This window comes from Psittacula echo (genome assembly GCF_963264785.1).
Source record: "Psittacula echo genome assembly, chromosome: 12".
Taxonomy (NCBI): domain Eukaryota; kingdom Metazoa; phylum Chordata; class Aves; order Psittaciformes; family Psittacidae; genus Psittacula; species Psittacula echo.
The window spans coordinates 1338266-1356365 of NC_137747.1; the positions used below are offsets into that span (position 1 = coordinate 1338266).

Here is an 18100-nt window from a genome sequence, read left to right on the forward strand (position 1 = left end):
TCTCGGTGTGATACTGAAGGTACCACTCCTGAGCCTGGAGCAGCAGAGCGCAGGCACGCACTCACCTCTGCATCTCACTGCCCGGCTTTCACATGCAAATGCTGCCAAGTGCTCTGCAGCCCCCATCCCTCAAAATAGCCATCTATTGCCATTGACAGCGATTGCGAAATACTGCGAGTTGATAATTAGGCAATAATGACCAATGGGAAGGGTATTTCCTGGTTGTTAACTGGAGACTCCTGACCTGGAGGTCAGTATCAGTCACCCAGGAATTATTAAAACACGGAGGAGGAGGAGAGGCGCAGACCAAGAAGAGCAAACCTCTCCGCTTTTAAGGTGGCCAGTGCTTCTCCATTGCACGACCCGGCAGGGAAAGGTACCCGTCTCCCACCTGCACCCGGAGGCAGCTCCCAGTACTGCTCTGCTCCATTCTCCCAAGTACTTCCATTTCCCAACTAATCCCGTGATCATGAAGAAATGGGATATTAAGTATTCAAGGATTATCTTCTTTTATCTATTATTTTTTTTAATATGGCTGAAATGTGAAGTTGCAATTAGCAATAAACTGAGCTCCTGCTGGGCCTGTGTGTACTAAATCCTTTCCCACTTGTAAAGGGAAGATTTACACCTACTATTCTGGTTTAAAACTTGGCCGTTTCTCCCATTTAACCCTTGTGCTTGCTCTGCTCTCCCTCTCACAGGTGACTGCATTTCAGTACAATGGCTTTTCTGTGTTAATTAAACTAATGTGAATTACTGTATTTCCTAAGGGGTGACCGTATGAAATACTGTGTTTGTGTTTCTACAGAGAGAAGCACTCAAGTGCAAACTGGCTCTGGTTAGAGGGCTGCCAGCAACACATTCACCTCTCCAGCATGGCTACAGGCCAGAACTTGTAGGCCATGTCTGAAGGACAAGTAGCAACAAAAATTAACATCCCCATGCCCTACTTACCCACATGGAATCTGTCAAACAAGCACCGCTCCAAGCATACTTAGGAGCAAATGAAGGGAGCAAAGAACCAGCCAAGATGACATGGGGTGGGAATCCCCCTTTTCCCTTGCAGGGAAGAGAATGCTGCCACTTGTGTGGTGGCCCAGTCACTTGTATTGATACCCAAGTCACCAGCTCATACAACAGCAAAGGGCTGGGGGACTCTCCCTCTCTCCTGCAAATCCTGCATGTGTGTCATCAAACTTCTCTGGGTAAAACTCCTTATGATGGTACCTTGGTAAGCACAGACAAAATAAATGAGAAGTCATGAGAATGTGTACAATTCATAGAATCATAGAATGGTTTGGGTTGGAAAGCACCTTAAGATCATAAAGTTCCAACCCCCTGCCATGGGCAGGGACACCCCACACTAAACCAGGGCACCCAAGGCTTTGTCCAACCTGGCCTTGAACACCGCCAAGGATGGAGCATTCACAACCTCCCTGGGCAACCCATTCCAGTGCCTCACCACCCTCACAGCAAAGAACTTCTTCCTTAGATCCAATCTAAACTTCCCTTGTTAAAGGCAGAGCTGCTGAGGCTGTCTGGTCACATCTACAGCTGTCCAGAAAGGTTCGCCAGTTCCTGAGGACCTCTCTGGGCGACCACTCAGAGATGTCTGTGGATTAGTAGTAGTAAATGGTCATACACAGGCTATTAGGGACTAAATAGGATGTTTTAAATTCACATCCTTAACTCACTGTAGCTTTCATGCTCATGCTTAGATTTTGGCTAAAGAAACAGTAAGATAGTAATATAGAGGAAATTGCCATGTTCAGAGCATTGAACATTAAGGATATAAATACAAATAGCTAAAACCTTGGCCCAAAGTTTGCAGTCTTTTTTGTCGACCCATCCTTAGCAGACCTGCAAATAGGCAAGGATTACTGCTTGTAAACAGGTAGAGTTGGGCAGAAACTCCATCCTTAGCTGTGAGATGACAACAACCCATGGATCCTGCAGCGCTGTCAGCTTTGGCCTGTGGTCTTACCTGCAATATTCCTGAATTTTATCCATGCTCCCAAACCAAGCTATGATCTTGGTCAAAGCAAGAGATATGAGCACAGAAAAGTCTTACCTCCATCACAAAGCAATTGGGTTATTACCTGTAATCACAGCTTCTCCCACCAATGTCTCCCTTCAACCAGCAGCCAAAATAAAACTGAAAAATTAACCCATTCAAACAAATCTAGTTTGGTTTTGTTTTTAACCTAGTATTCCCTATTCCTTCTTGCCTGAGGGATGCTCTGAACAGCCCTCTTTAATACGCACCGTATCCAAATGATCTGTCAGATCATCTCACCTGGATGCAGGTGTGAGTCAGGGTGTTCCTCTCCTTTCCTGTCCAGCTTTGTCTCTCATTCCCAGAAAAAGCAGGTAAGTCCTGTTATCCTGTCTGCAGAACACTGATTGTTTACTGTGATTTTTCAAGCCAATCATGATATGTTGGTCCCAGAAGTACTGAATATGAGTGGCATTTCTGGAACACCACTCGGGGATCAGAATTCACTCACTTCTTTTCCCCAGGTGATATTATTCCTTCGGGTGGGTATGTTAAACCAGCAACACCAGCAGGAGAATTAAAGGACCTGTTGTACTCTGGTGCAAGGAGGTTTTCCCATTCTTCATGGGGAGCACAAAGCCCTTGAAACTTATTAGGACTCATACCAAGCAGGATCTACATGGAGCCCAGATTGATGAGCTGTGTTATGCTACCTTTAACAAAATATCACAAAGTGATCCACACCCAGCACAAATCAGGGAATAAAGGCTTTTAACAGACAGCTGCTGCTTGTGAATTCTCTAAAAAATATCCCATCCTGTCTCTCCAAAAGGTTGGTGAGGAATTTACAAACGGCCTAATCCCCCTCTAATCCTTTAAAACGCCGAGCTGTGATCGCACAGGCTGTTTTGTGATTATGTGTTTTCAAGGGCTTGTTTAGATCCTTATTAAGAGATACCAACTTGGGTTTGTCATTGAAAGACAAAATTGCTTGATATGTTTCTGTTGCACTTTACATTCCTCTGAAAAGAAGCACCAGGTCTGCTTGGAAAGGCAAATCCTCCCCGTCCTGCCTCATGGCACTGCCACAGCTTTTGGGGACAGCCAGGAGCTCTTCTCCACAGAGGAGGCCACCACGTTCTTGAGGTCTGTTGAAGACGCAAGCAGAGAAATGCCCCTCCCCTTGCTCCCTGCCCCAGCTGCTTCTCCTTTGAGAGTGGGGATAGCAATGACCCACCTGGGTTTTCAGAACCTTTTAGGACCTACATAGAAGAAGCTCTACAGAAAGCATAGAGTGTTATTATGCTGTTTGATGGTGCCCTTAGCAAGCACTAGTGGAGACTATGCTTGTTTTAAGTTGTGAGTGATACTTCTGTGTGCACAGATAACCAGGGCAGAGCTGACTTTTAACTGCTCATATGTTTTTAATTAGAGCTGCATTTTTAATCCTTTTAATTTGTATCTCTTTCTTAATAACCTCAGCTTGGCAAAGGTTGAAAAGGAATAAGTTTCATTTGAATATTGGGTAAAACTTGGTAACAGCAGAGCAGATTGTTTAGCAAAGAGGTTACAGCATGTTCTTTAAAGACTATGGGTAACAGTTTGGCTCTATTAAACTCTGGAGCTAGCTAAGCCTGGGTTTTCATCCTTTGAAAATCAGTTCACAGAAGCTTAATAAAAAGCACACTTGGAACTCAATAATCCAAGCTGGCTATGGGAAGTTGAAACAAATCGATGAGGTGTTATTTACCTGCAATCTCAAGGCAAGTAAGATCATAGCAACATTGATTACTTTTTACAGCACAGTTCTGAAATCTAACTGCAATCGTGTTATATATTCTTGTTTAACGTTTGTTGCCCAAAAGGAGAAAAAGTCATTGCAGAGTATTGCAATCCCTGCTGATGAAAGCAAACGTCCTCAGAGGTTAAAAAAAGAACCCTGAAGGAATGCTCCAAGCTGAATTAGTGAAAATAGTTTTGGTAATCTCCAAATCTTGAACCCAGAGCTTATAGAGAGGAATGAACCTATTTCACAAGCACTTGTTGGTTTGTTTCAGATAAATTTGAAGATTCAGTTCAGAAAGAAAAACCCCAAATCCCTGCCATTAAATACAAGGGAACTTTGAAAGATAAAAATCAGAAAGTTTTAGTTTTAACAACCACCATGAATTTTACCCAACACACTGGCAGACCTCAGCGCTTGCTGATATCATAGGATGACAGACCAGGCTTCTCAGCCAGGTGGCTGTGGTTTGGAAGGAACAAGGCAAAGAGATCACGTCAAACACAGTGATTTTCAAAGTCAAGATTTTCTTGGCAGTTTTGCTGGGCCATCAAAAACCACATTCTGGTGTTAAAAATGACCACACTGGAGAGCTGTCTGCACCCTCCAGACGACAACTGTTCAAACTCCATTTAGAAAACATAAATAGGCATTTTCTGGTTTTAGTGTATCTACTATTGGACGTCAGTTCTCAGCATCTTTAGCTTTGGTGATTACACCTTCCAGAGGATGCTGGGCATCACCATGTAGTCAATAAAAGTTTATTTTTCTTCATTACCATGCTTAGGCCATGTAGAAATAGCCCATGAACCCCAGAGGCTGCTGGAGCTGGCTGGAAGGCAGCAGTGTAGATTCAACAAGGCCAAGTGTAAAAGCAATGGCTTAAGTTGCGCTCTGGCAAATCACAGCATCCTTATCCTCAGGACAACTCTCACACCACCAGCAGCAATGCAAGCTTCCACATAACCTCATTTTTCGTTTCTGAAGATGCCCAGTTCATGGACAAGCCTCCATCCAAGCCGTGGCACCGAGGCTGCTCCTTCACTTCTGATATGATTCAATATGAATTCTTGTGCCAGATGCAGAAGGCTCACTACTACTTTCAGGCAGCATTCCTTCCCCTGCGAGTGCCGATGCCTATACTTACATTAACTATGAAGGCATGTCTGTGCATGAAACCTGTTGCAGCTGTTGCATATCTGCATGAAGTGATCTTCAACAGTCGCTGTGCGAGCAGCATGTCTGCACAACTTTGATTCTCTCTGACTACTCCAATTTTGCCTTGGATTGTTGTGGCCACATAGCACTGGGATGTTTTGAAACCAATAATCAGTGCTCTGGTCAAACTGCTTGCTCAACATTGTTCCATGTCTGTGCTGTCCGTGTTTGATGGGGTATTTCATGCTGGGTATGATACTTCCCAAAAGGCATCAGAGTTCTCAGACAAAATTATATAGTTTTCATAATTCCTTTTGTTCATCCCACCACTCAGTTGTTTTCATATGGACCCTTTTCTGACATTGTGGAAGAACAAGGATAATCCTTGTGATCCCGAAATGCCACCATCCTAGAAAAGCACATAAAGCTTACCACACCAGTGGAGGGCTGCAATGGCTTTGTGCAGAGGGATATAGGGCAGAGTACTGCAAATACACCACTTCCACTTCTACTAGGAAAAAGCTAACTGATGTGATACTGAGAGTTCAGCTGTCCAGAAGAACTTTTTATCAAAGAGATAAATCTCAGAGAGGAATTCTAACAATAAGACATACTGCTACAACATGGATAGGGGCTGGGCCAATGAATATGCTGTCTTAGGAGGTACAGGTGGTGTGATCCCATCCTATTTCCATGTGTCAGGGTGCAAAATAGCATGTGACAGACACAGCATCATCACAATGACACATTTGCTTGCTCCGGGGGTCAGAGTTGTATTCTGCCTTTCTAAGTACAGGCAGTGGTAGTTTGATCCTTCTGGAGTCAAACAGCAAAGGATTTCATTATTCTGGCAATTTGGCAGTGGAGAAGTGGTCCAACCCTGGCACAGCTCCACTGACAAGCCTGTCCACAAAAGCAGTATCTGGTGCAAAGACATAGCTCTAGAGAGCCAGCAAAGGAGCCAGAGCAAACATGGTAAGAGATCCACCAGTGCTCTTCCTCTCACTCCTACTTTACTGCTGAATCATCACAACTGAAGTCCATTTCCAAAGCAGACTGAGAATGTACTCAAATACAAGAGGGTTCACATCAAGCACTGCTTCCAGACACAAAGGTCTTCAGTGTGAGCGAGCACAAAACAACCTACAGTGATGGGAATGGGAGCTAATTCCCACTGACTGTGAGAGGCATGGGCTGTCCCAGCAAAAGCACAACGTGCTCTCAGTGGCACCATGACTTCCACCAGGCTGGCAAGCTGCCGGAGCACACTGCCTTTCCAGCACTGCCCTGTGCCTCCTCATAGCTGTTTGCTCAGGCCCCTAACACCAAGAGAAGACAGAAGCAACATTTACCAGCCTGTACCATGACCAGCTGTAGCCCACAACATGAAGGAACATGATAAAAGCAGATCAAGTGCCTCCCTGATACCCTACTGCCTGCAATGTGCCTGCAGTGTATGGTTCTGAAGCCATACACTGATGCCAACCAACAGCTTGAGTAGGATGTCAACCTAGCAAGCAAGCCAGATCATTGTGCCATCTCCTCAAAAAATCCTTCTCTGCCTTTGATATGTTAATCCAGCATAAGGCAAATTCTCCCATTAGAATATAGTCCATTCTGGTCTCTATGCAATCTGCATTATCCAGTTCAAAGTTAAATTAAAAATCCCAACCTGTGTGAATGTTGCAATCACATTATGAAATCTGTAAATCTATTTTTAATGTCTTAATGCTGCTGTAGTTGAACAAGGCAAAGAGACTGCTGCATTGCATTTGCTTTGCACTTTTTTAGATTCTCATGCACTAGTTAAATATTCACTCTGCGGTGGTTGCATTTCCAGTACTGCAAGACCCTAAAATAGAAGACAAGTTTTTCTTTCCCTCTTTTGTGTTTAAAATTCCAGCTACAGGCAACTTCACTTGGAGATCTCTCCAAATCGAATGTGGAGTGCTAAACATTGCAAGGAGAGCTGCTGAAAACGTTTCAATGTAATACAGATGCCAGAAAATAGGATTAGAATCCCAAACACACAGCTATTGGCAGTGGGTTTAGGGGGTGATGGAGCCAAATATTTTATTTCATTTCAAATTTAAGAAATATTAAATGTTAATTCTGTGAGTAGCTTGTTTTTAAGAACAAAAGTATTTGAACATAACTGGAACAACTCAAGCAATGGGCACAGCTCAACTATCCCAAAACAACATTTTACAGAACATTACTTCAGGGAGTAGTTTGCACTTTTCATCCTCATCTGGAAAGCCAGCAAGCTCTGAAGCACTGGAGTTTTCTGTGGAACAAAACCTCTATTTTTTGATCAAGTCTCTCTGAAAAAAATCAACGTATTAAATAGCCAAGCAAATCCTGCTGTTTTCACTGCCTCTGCACTGCCTTCTCCCTTTTTGCACTCCATCTCTTTATTGCCACTAGTATTTCTCCACTCACAAGTATGATGTGGTCCCTGATATTAAGCGCATGCAAACTATATACATACAAAGAAGAGGGAAAGGACAACAGAGACCATAGATTTGTCCTCTGATCACAGGATCTTCAATGCAGGCACTAGATCAAAATTCTGTACTATCCAGACCATGTGCAGCTGCAGTTATTGCTGCATGGATGCCTGTGTGACACTGTAACATCATTGACTCAGTGTTACATGGAGTTACAGGAAATCAGTGTTTCTGTAAGTAACCGAAGGGAAAGCTTTAGCGCTACTGCTATCATAGAATCACAGATGGGTTTTGTGTTGGAAGGGACCTTCAAGCTCTTCCAGTTCCAAACCCCTGCCAGGGGCAAGCATACCTTCCACTACAGCAGGCTGCTCCAAGCCCCGTTCAGCCTGGCCTTGAACACTGCCAGGGATGGGGCAGCCACAGCTTCTCTGGGCACCCTGGGCCAGCGCCTCAGCACCCTCACAGGGAAGAGCTTCTGCCTAAGAGCTCATCTCAGTCTCCCCTCTGGCAGGTTCAAGCCATTCCTCTTGTCCTGTCCCTACAGGCCCTTGTCCCAAGCCCCTCTCCAGGTTTCCTGCAGCCCCTTTAGGCACTGGAGCTGCTCTAAGGTCTCCCCTTAAGGAGCCTTCTCTTCTCCAGGCTGAACCAGCCCAGCTCTTTCAGCCTGGCTCCAGAACAAAGCTGCTCCAGCCCTCGGATCTCACCTAATAGCATTTATTAAGCTTGAAAAGCGGAGATGATTTACAGCACAGTGAGGGAGTTTGAGAAACTTTGAGCAGCAGAGAAAGGGATCAGGAAGTTTTAGGCGGGAAGAAGCTCAGTTCGAGCTTTGCGAAGGTGTCTCCAGGCCGGGACCGCATCCCCGCTGCTCCCGGCCGTTCCCTGAGCTGGACTTCGGGTGCCACCGCATGGATAACGCGGCCAAGTGCAGCTCTTGTTCGGTCCCTGCCCGCAAAGCCAAAAGCGGGTGGAGGGAGGAAGCCGGGGAAGGGAGGGAAGAAAAACCCAACCAAGTATGAAAGAATAGATCTTGTGCTGCGACTCAACCTCCTGCGGCTGCACTCGGCGACTCCCACTTAGCTCCCGGGATGCTTTTACAGCACCCGGGATGCTGCAGACGCACCTCTGCTCGCTTACTGCTTCGGAGGCTGCATTCACCAGGAGCGCACCCTCACAGGTACTTGTGCTCAGGCAGTTGGGGTATGTGTGACGCTAAATCTTCACCCATTCGGTCAAATTCCAGCTCTTCCCTGAGGTTTGTGAGCCTCTCGCCCCTGCCCGGCGCAGCTGGCAGCAGCCAGTCGGACGGGGATGTTTGAGACTGTTTAATGATTCCTTTAAGAATGGAAACATGCAAACCAAACGAGCTATGAGTAGCTTAAATCTCAATGGGGAAGTAAATGGCTACAGCTTAAGAGATCCAACCAGCCCAGCATGCCTGCTGCTGACCACAATTCAAATGCTAGCAGATTCTGTTTCACTGAATTAAACAAGAGTCCTTGTTCAAATATTAGGAAAGCCAAGAAAAAACGTTCTTGGAGAAACAAATCCTGCTGTGCTGGATCAGCTCCATGGACTAACTAATGCGGGATTCTGTCCTAGGAATCACCAGCACCAAATATCTCTGGAAAAGTGCAAGATACAGATACCTTATCTTGAACCATAGGGATGTCAAGGGTCAAGGGAAACATTTACAATAAATATAGAAGAACTAGTTGGTCTGAAGTGAATATCATGAAAAAATAGTTCGATTTCATAAGCTTGGACAGATAATGCAGTTTTGATGACTGAGTTTTCATCTCTGTGCAATTTATTGGTCTCAGTCAGATCCCAGCAGGGAAGAGGGCCAGCTTCAAAGGACAGTGACAGGCTTACTAAAAATACATGTAATCACGTTAGGAATACCACTTTCTCCCAAGTAACATACAATGCAAAGCCTGACTGGTAGCTGCTGCTTGAACAGCCAGGATGGGAGCTGGAACATGGCTATTCGGCACTGGATGGGGTGGAGAATCAATGGGGGTGACAAGAGCATATGCAGGTATCCCCACTGACCTGGCCAGTGCTAATAATCATTGCCATTCATAAGCATAAGAGGAGTCAAGTATTCCCACCCCCACCACCCCACCATTTAAAAAGTATCTGACCTAATTATTACTATCCCTGTTGTGTAAATTCAGCACTTTGTCAGTCTGAATAAATGTACATTAGCCTTAACATGAGTTAAACAAGTTTAAACAATGAAGGAAGCTTTGTAAAGCTCCCTTGCTTTTTAACTTATTTGACACCACACTAAAGAGCCCATTTAGACTAAAGAGTTCAGCACATTTTGGGACCCATTAAATACCCAGGTTGAGACTAGATATTCCCTTTTTCTTTTTTTAATTTGTCCTGCCTTGTTGCTAAAGTCAGCATAATTGAGCAATAAGCTGCTTTGCATTTCTTTAGCTTCGTAGGCAAGTTGGAGAAAGCTACACCCATCCCATTTCACACGGCCCTTTCCATGCTAATAAAGACATCCCCACTTATCACTGCAAAATGGATACTCAGTGATTCCTCAGAATTACTTTTAATTAAAAAAGAGGAAACTCATGGCATAAAAATGTGACCTCCATTAGGAAAACTTATACTGTCAAATTGTTTCTATTTTAGGCTAACAACGTATTTCTTTCCAGAGTCAAATCAGCCTTTGACAGCCCACAGAAAAGCATTCCTTGTCTCCTATTTACAAATTACATTGTACCCTGATAGGGACACCTTCCATCCTCCAGACATAACAATTAAGTCTTAAGAGATCCTCATACAGTGGGGAGATAACTAACATGGGAGAAGGGAGAGAAAGATCGGGAGAGAAAGATCTATCCGAGGTCATGAAAAGAAGGGGAAGCACCTTCTTACCAGTATCATGGAAAGAGACTGAACATCTTGAACAAGCTGCCCACAGAAGCTGTGGCTGCCCCATCCCTGGCAGTGTTCAAGGTCAGGTTGGACGGGGCTTGGAGCAACCTGCTCTAGTGGAAGGGGTCCCTGCCCATGGCAGGGGATTGGAACTGGATGAGCTTTACGTCCTTTTCAACCCAAACCAGTTTAGGATTCTATGATACGTTTTCCACTGTGGATACAACTCTGCTCTTTAAAAACTGCCACACAGGGAGGAAAATAAATAAATCACACAGTGACAAGCTATGAGCCTACCCTGACTCAAACTGTCACCAAATTCAGGACACAGCCTGGAAGATGGAGAATGTTCAGCTGGGTGAGGCAGCCTGTCTGGCTGCATAACAGCAGCAAATTAGCCCCAGAGAGCAAACAGGGCTGCAAAACCAGAGCATCCGTCACCCAGATCATTCCCTGTTCCCTGCTCTCCTGATCATCATCAAGCAAAGCACTGATTCCTGTAGGCAGCGGATAAGGGGTGGAAAATGAGAACGAACAAAGGGAAAACCGGGTGGAAGAAGCAGTAGTGCAGCCTGACAGACAAAGGCTCTACAAGGGGAAGGGGTTGTTTTTCATCAGCTCACACCCGTAACTCTTGAGAAAACCTCTTGGAGATATCACAAGTACCACACAGGGGTTGAGTTCTGCTAGATGGGTTACAAAGAGGTGGTAGGGCAACATTTAAAAATGAGAATTTCATTTTACTCAATGTCATAACAAAATCAGCTCTTCCCCAAAAGATCTGTGGTCAATCTGCAAATTGAATTCTGTCACTGACCTGTAAGAGATAGTTTAATCCACATGAAGTTAAATGCTTGACAAAACCACAACTATGAAATCGTTAGCAGTACCTCCACAGTAACTGGGCAGTTGGATGGATATTTAGATTTAAATCCTGGCTTACAGGCAGAATTCCCATCAGTTGCAGATGGATTAGAATTCCACCCCTCTTGCTCATTTTGAAAGTTGGTAAAGTTTAAAATGCGAAAAAAACCCAACTCAATTATAATTTCTAGCTGTCAGGAAGGAATTATATCAGTTCCATCTTACAGAAGGAAATCTGTGCTGTCTAGCAGTAATCAGTTCCATATTTGTGAAGCCTTCCAACAAAACACTTTTTGTCTATGATTTGTATTCATCTTGGACACACTGATTTCAGACCCTCTGTGGATTGTGATGTATAAACAGCCCTTTTATTTTTAAATGCAACTAAGAAACTATTTGGCAGGGTCACTGCAGTTCTGAATCTGGAGCAAAATATACCAACTGCAACTGGCGTCTGGGCTGCGGAGCAAGCAAGACGGGACACTTAGAGACAATTGTGTTAGCTCAGTTCAGCTAAGAATAGGACATTAATAAGAAATATTTTAATGTTTTAAAGGGAATGTTAAGCTTTTTTTGGGTCAATTTCATAGGCATGTGATGATCTCATGACATGGACCTTGGAGACTGAAGCAGAGAGGTTCCGAGAGTCCAATAAAATCTCCCAACCATCTGAGCAAATAGCATGCATTTTCCCACTGTATGCCTCCCTAACTCTATTCCCATTAGAGAGAAGATAGTTCTATGATTACTTCTAAAACAAAATACAGTCAAGGGAAATAAAATTTCCCGTATACTTACAGAACAAGCTCTGTCCTTTGAAGCTCACTATTCACTAACTACAGTTTTATCCTCAGGATGTTACTATTTCAGTCTTTCCAGAAAAGATACTCCATGTTCCTCTTCTTCAAAAGTCTTCCCGATGGCTGTTGGGGTACTCCTTTTTGTCTGAAGGATTTTAGTCTAATTTTCTAGAGATTCAGGGCTGCTACACCCTCAGCTGTACCAGCAATGTTATAAAACACTGTTTAATTTCAACTAGCATTCTCAGAGATGTAGCACCCTCGAAGATACTCTGGTTTTAGAGGTCTTGTGGAAATAAATGGCTGGAGAGACAAGGCCTTCAACAGCAACGTCCTTATAGAGTGACAGGCTGCAGAGCTCAGCGCTACCCACCAGCAGGCTGATCAGCACGTACCTCCCGCCTAGGTGCCAGTAAAAACACACTGGGCAGAGCTGACGGTACTAGAATATGGTGAGGTCAGGAGATGTGCAAAAAATGGAGGTTAGGGAGTGAAGGAGGGAAGTCACCTTCTACTGCAGCATGCAGGAGCCAGGGAAGACCAATCTGTTCCAAACCCACTTTTGTCAGCTCAAGAGTGTTCGGCATGCAAGGTTTAGTGCTTACTGTCCTCTGCGAAGGCAAAAAGCCACAGCATCAGCACCTCCGTTCCTCTTTGCAGGTCAGCTCATGGTGCAGGAGAGCACAAGGTGGTTTGTCAAGCTGCAGGAGGTGACTGAGGCTGCTTGACCACGCCTGAGGCTACAGGTGCTGTGACTGGTCACTGGGGACAAGGAGAAAGGTTTTGGATACCCCATGGAACAGCATGAATCTCACATCCGATTTGGTGTGAGTAGGGAACAAAACTGTAACACTGAACATGGACAGCAGGCTTACCTAAGTGCGAATACGTGAACACCCTCACATTGTCAGATTGAAAGGTACCGAAATCAGAAGGACTGAATGCTCAGCAAGTGTGCATGACAACAGGACTGTAACAGGATATATGGCTGCACAGTATACACCCAGCATTTGATTACTGGGCTATGTGAAGGAAGTTGTTCAATTTCAGTCCAGTTCCCAGTGGGCAGGTTCCCACAAAAATCCCCCTATGATACAGCTGACACTAATTGGATCCTTTTTAAGCTCTTCAGAAGGGAAGCCAAGGCTTGAACATCATGGAAACAGAATTAACTGTTCTGCAAACTCCCCAGAACAGAGACACATGGATGCAATGCTGTGGGAGACTAATGTGGCATCTCCGAAAATATAGGTTTTAGATTCTAAGACTTCTGCAGTCTTCAACTTTCACCAATATTCAAATTCACCTATATTAAAAGAAAATTAAATTGCCCTCCCCCACAAAAAGCAAACCACAACAAAGCAAACATCCTCCAGCAAACTACTCGCTTGCATCTATTAAAACTTGCCAAGTCAACGTTCCAGTCTCAACTGCCTGGCCGAGCCTGCCAACAACAGAAGTGTCATTTTTTTGCTCCTCTATTTTACATTAACAAAAGTCAATTGTGGCGATGAATTGCATTACATGCCAACAATATATCACATTCCTTCACAGCTGGTTTTTTTAAAGGGAAGGAAAAGTCCTCAGTAGTCACTGACAACACTTCTATAAACCATAAACATTTTAAGAACTCCATCTGCAAATTCAGGATGGCAAACTCCCAAACAAAATCCTATCCAAGTGGCAGAGCACAAACTACCAATTCCAGATAATAAACTCAAGTGTGTATGAGCAATCCATACATTAACCAAATTATGGTAGTCATGAACTTATTTTAATAGATGAGCCAGTCAGATTGAAAGAAAGAAGTCACTATTATTTCCTGCCCCAATCAGCAGGAAAGCCTGTTCCCAAGTCGGCAGGCTGGACTTTGCCTAACATATTATGAAGAAAAGGGAAACAAAACTGCGTATTATGTTGTGTTGTATTCTTTAGCAAAGTAATAGCTTGATCACAAGAATTAAGTTAATTCCTCTTAGGATTTACAACTGATTTAAATAGAAGAATAATGCATTCCTATAAAGCACTAATAGGACTTTAACATGTATTGTCAAAACAGAATTGGACTGCAAATGAAGGCCTTACTATAGTATATCTTTTAGTGTAGTAATTTCATTATCTGTAGCTAACAACTAATAAAGGTTAACAATGAAGTGGAAAAGAATACAGAACAAGGAGAACAAAGCTGACTATTAGACATGCATACAAACTGTGGCTGAGTGCTTCCTGGAAGCTCAAGTAAACCTCAAACTGTTTGATGTGATGTATATAGGCATTCTCATCATCGGAAACCAAAACTGGTTACCACCATACAAATTCTGCAACAAGCCAATTTTTAATGATACTTATCAAAATAATAATAAAATCCTAGCAGTTTCATTCAACACACCTGAATCATAGAGATCACCTACACAACTGTAAACACAGCATTTGAATCTGCAATTCACTACTGCCAATTAGAAATGGGGACAGTTTTAAACATAAATTATGAGGATAATGAATCATTTTCATACACAAGGTAACAATGTAACATCATGCAGTGGTTTTACAAGTCTCCTACTTTCTGCATTTCTATTCTGGTTAGTTTGTGCCAAGATTATAAAAGCATTATTTTAACAGAGGAAGAGAGGAAGGTGAAAGGTTCCATCCCTTCGTCTGGTCATTTCATGTCGGTATTATTGGATTCAAATATTCAGCTGCTATGGAACATAAACATTTTAAAAGAATTCCTGCCTTTGGAAAATAGCTAAGAATACAACAGGCAAAGGAAAGCCCATAAAAAGTTATTCTGTTGTAGCACTGGCCAAATAAGCACTTGTCTATCAGTTCAACTGAACATGAAGCATTATGGTCACACAACAAGAGCAAGTTTCATTTAAATCAACATCACAGGGATCAAAAGTATAAACATAAAAGCAAAACTAAGTGAGTACTACACCTAGCTTCTTCCTGTAACAAGCAGTCGTTGCTTCCTGGTAAGAGTTTTATGTCAGAAATGTGTGCTACAGATGTGAAAGCAGCACATTTCAGTTGCCTGCAAAGTGCAAAAGAAACGTTTGCAAAAGCTAATCCAGCCTGGCACGGTTCCCTCCATCAGTCACCAGTGGATTTGATTCCCCTGACACTGGTGCCCACTCGTTTCTCCCTAAAAAGCCAGTTAAGATCTGCCTGTTCCTGTTCTGTCACCACTCATTTCTCTCTCACCCTGTGCAAATGCTTGTATTTTCATGTAAGCTGCCAAATTCAAAATGGCAAAGTGCTCCTCAGAGTTACACAGAACCTCACTGTTTCAGCAAAAAAGTAAGGAAACTAGTAAGTTTGTTCCATTGTATTCTGATCCTCTGAAAAAAGAAAGCTCACACCTGGTAAATCTAACTTTAAAACACACACCCAAAAAGAAAACCCTCAAAACCTTCTGGGGAAAAACCCAGAAAGCTATCGCAGGCTCATCTTTATAGATAACGATTTACAAGAGAATACTTGGTTATTAAAAACAGCCTACAACAACATGTACAAGAAGAATGCTGTATAAACAGTTTCATTATTATCCATTCATGTACTCCATCAAAAGGCAAATTACTTGAAAATACTTATAGAACCTTTAAGAAACATACTAGCTCTACCAAGTTAGGTGTCAGAAAGATACAAAAAATGTGAATTTCTATATTAATACATTGAAAACTATAATTATAGTTGCAGCAAATATTAAATATGAGGCAGGAATTGTTTCCTGTGAGGGTGGCGAGGAACAGGTTGCCCGAAGAAGTTGTTAAAGGCCTAGCTGGATGGGGCTTTGAGCAACCTGGTCTACAGACAAAGATGTTGCTGCTCCTGGCAGGCGGCTGAACAGGATGATCTTTAAGGTCCCTTCCAACCCAAATCATGTCTTGATCCTATGATAACAGAAGAGGACAGTAGGCAGATCCTCCTTCCCTCACTACTGAGGACACTGGCTGCTGTGAGTAAGAATGACAGCATCCAACTGGGAGAAGAAAAATTTATGTGCATATAATCCATTTTAGAATAAGGTCTGCTGATACAGCCTGGATTCTAGTGATCTATTTCTTATTTAATAGAAGCTGCAACTAATGCAAGTTTGTTAGTTATCCATAAGTTTATAAACAGCTTACAAACTGCATAATCCCAGACAGCATCAGATTACAACAAAAGCTCTGTATCAGTTATAGAAAAAGCCTTAGGGAAGAAAAGCAGCAATGAATGTTATGATCAGGCTCATCAGTATTTCAGAAGCAGTATGCTGTGTGAGTAACCCAATTGGAACACTCTTCCTTTGAACGTTTTGCTGAGCTGTGTGATGTAAAAATAGATTTGTATGCCTCAGACTTCTCACTGTCCGCAATGGATCTCTTCGCAGTAGTAGCAGAAGCCTTATTGACTTTTCCTGGGACAGATGAATTTCCATTATCTGATAGAGAAAAAAAGAGTAGAATAAAGCAGGCTTAAAAGCTTACAACTGATAGAAGTATTTAAATAATGATGGATAAAACAATTAAAAAATAATGCGTGCAGAGATTAAGTATATACATTTTTCAGAGCTATTGCAAATATATCCCATAACTGTACTCAATACCAAATATGTTCATAGCTTTTAGAATTTATGCTCAAAATGCATTTAGAAATCTTGGAGAGGGAGGAATTCTTTCCTACTTGTGTAAAACCCTTGCACTGTAATTCAGTATTGACATTTATCCCTCTACAAGAAAAATGGCTCTGAACTGTCATCTTAAGAAACATGAAAGTATTCCACCACCCTGAAGTATTATTTAGAAACTAGCTATCAAATGACAAAAGCTAAACTTGTGACATACTGTCCCCAGGGAATCTATCTCCTCCCTTTATTCTTTGCGGAGTCATTTATGACCAATAACAATGGTCTGCATAATTTTATACTTGGGATAGGAAAATGCCCATCCCTCTGTTTCTGATACAATCTCTCTCAGTGTATTATATCTATTGCTACACCCCCACTCCCCCAACCTCTCTCTTAACAACTGTTTAATCTTCTCCAAAGTTGAAGGACAGTATTTCAAAAAGAACATGCCATCTCTTGCACAAAGAAATGAATACATAAAAGTCTGCAGAAATTCAACATATTTACTTCAACTCTGGCACAAAAGCATGTAAAGAGCTAGCAGGGAGCCTGTCTGAAAAGACATTTATCTCTGATTTCTGCATGGAGTCATAGGAATTGTATGTGCAATCCTGAATCATCATAGATCAGATCCTTTTTATTTTTGGAGAATGCTGCTTTTAATGCCACCAACAATTGTCTGGAAAGAATTACCAAATACTGGATTTGAAAGAATGAATATGCATGCTGCAAATCCAGAAACCTTAGGGTGCCATGTTCACAAATTAATTCCTATGCTACTGGCATTCCTCAATTCACAGATTTTCCTTTATTTTCCCTCTCTTCTCTTAACCTCTTGATGGCCAATATAACTGCTGCCAGAAACATAAACCAATGACTTGACATTTCAAAAGGTGTATGTTTTCTTTTACACTCTTGGAAGACAAAGATACATAAACTATTATTAGAATTACTAGGTTTCTAAACATCCAAGAGCAATTATGATTATCTGGAATGAAATATTCTTAGAAGTCTATCCTTTGTAAGAACTGACAGAGGGGGCAGGTAAGGCATTTCTGATGGAAATTCCCCCAGCTTCTCACACAGTTTATCTACAGTTCATTGTTTAAATATTCTTAGTTTCTTTAAACTGAATTTTTCTGTGGCTGTTATGTACACGACTGAATACTCCACATGGAAAGGTCGTACTGACTTTAAAAATGTACTCATTCCTATAGTTCTGAATGAAAACACTGGAGACATTAAATGACAATTTCTGTAATATCATAGAGAGAGGGCACCATCCTCTGGACTACAGGACTGCAGAGTTTACTCATAGCTGCATGAAGTGCCATAGGTGCATCAGTACATCCCAAAGTTACATTCCACTGCTAAAATGGAGGACTAAAATTCAAGCCGTTAACTTGGGATATTTTAATACACTTCACTGAAATAAATTGCCATAAAAGATTTCTTGACCACTTGTACTTCAGGAAAACTACCAATTCTCCTCACACTACCTCCTAGCTAATAAAACAGATATATCAAACCCTCGAC

At 42.5% G+C, this 18100-nt stretch overlaps 1 protein-coding gene across 3 annotated transcripts in view; it reads right to left on the reverse strand.

Annotated features, from left to right (window-relative positions):
• Window positions 1-6921: 6921 nt before the first annotated feature.
• Window positions 6922-18100, reverse strand: part of RTF2 (replication termination factor 2) — a 34905-nt gene continuing 23726 nt past the window's right edge. For 2 of the 3 annotated variants that reach the window (XM_080627545.1, XM_080627543.1), the window contains exon 10: window positions 16249-16378. In XM_080627545.1, the coding sequence (XP_080483671.1) occupies window positions 16375-16378 (4 nt within the window). In that variant the 3' untranslated portion in view covers window positions 16249-16374. Of the gene's footprint in view, window positions 16379-18100 lie in introns of all 3 variants that reach the window. The other variant, XM_080627544.1, reaches the window with a different exon arrangement.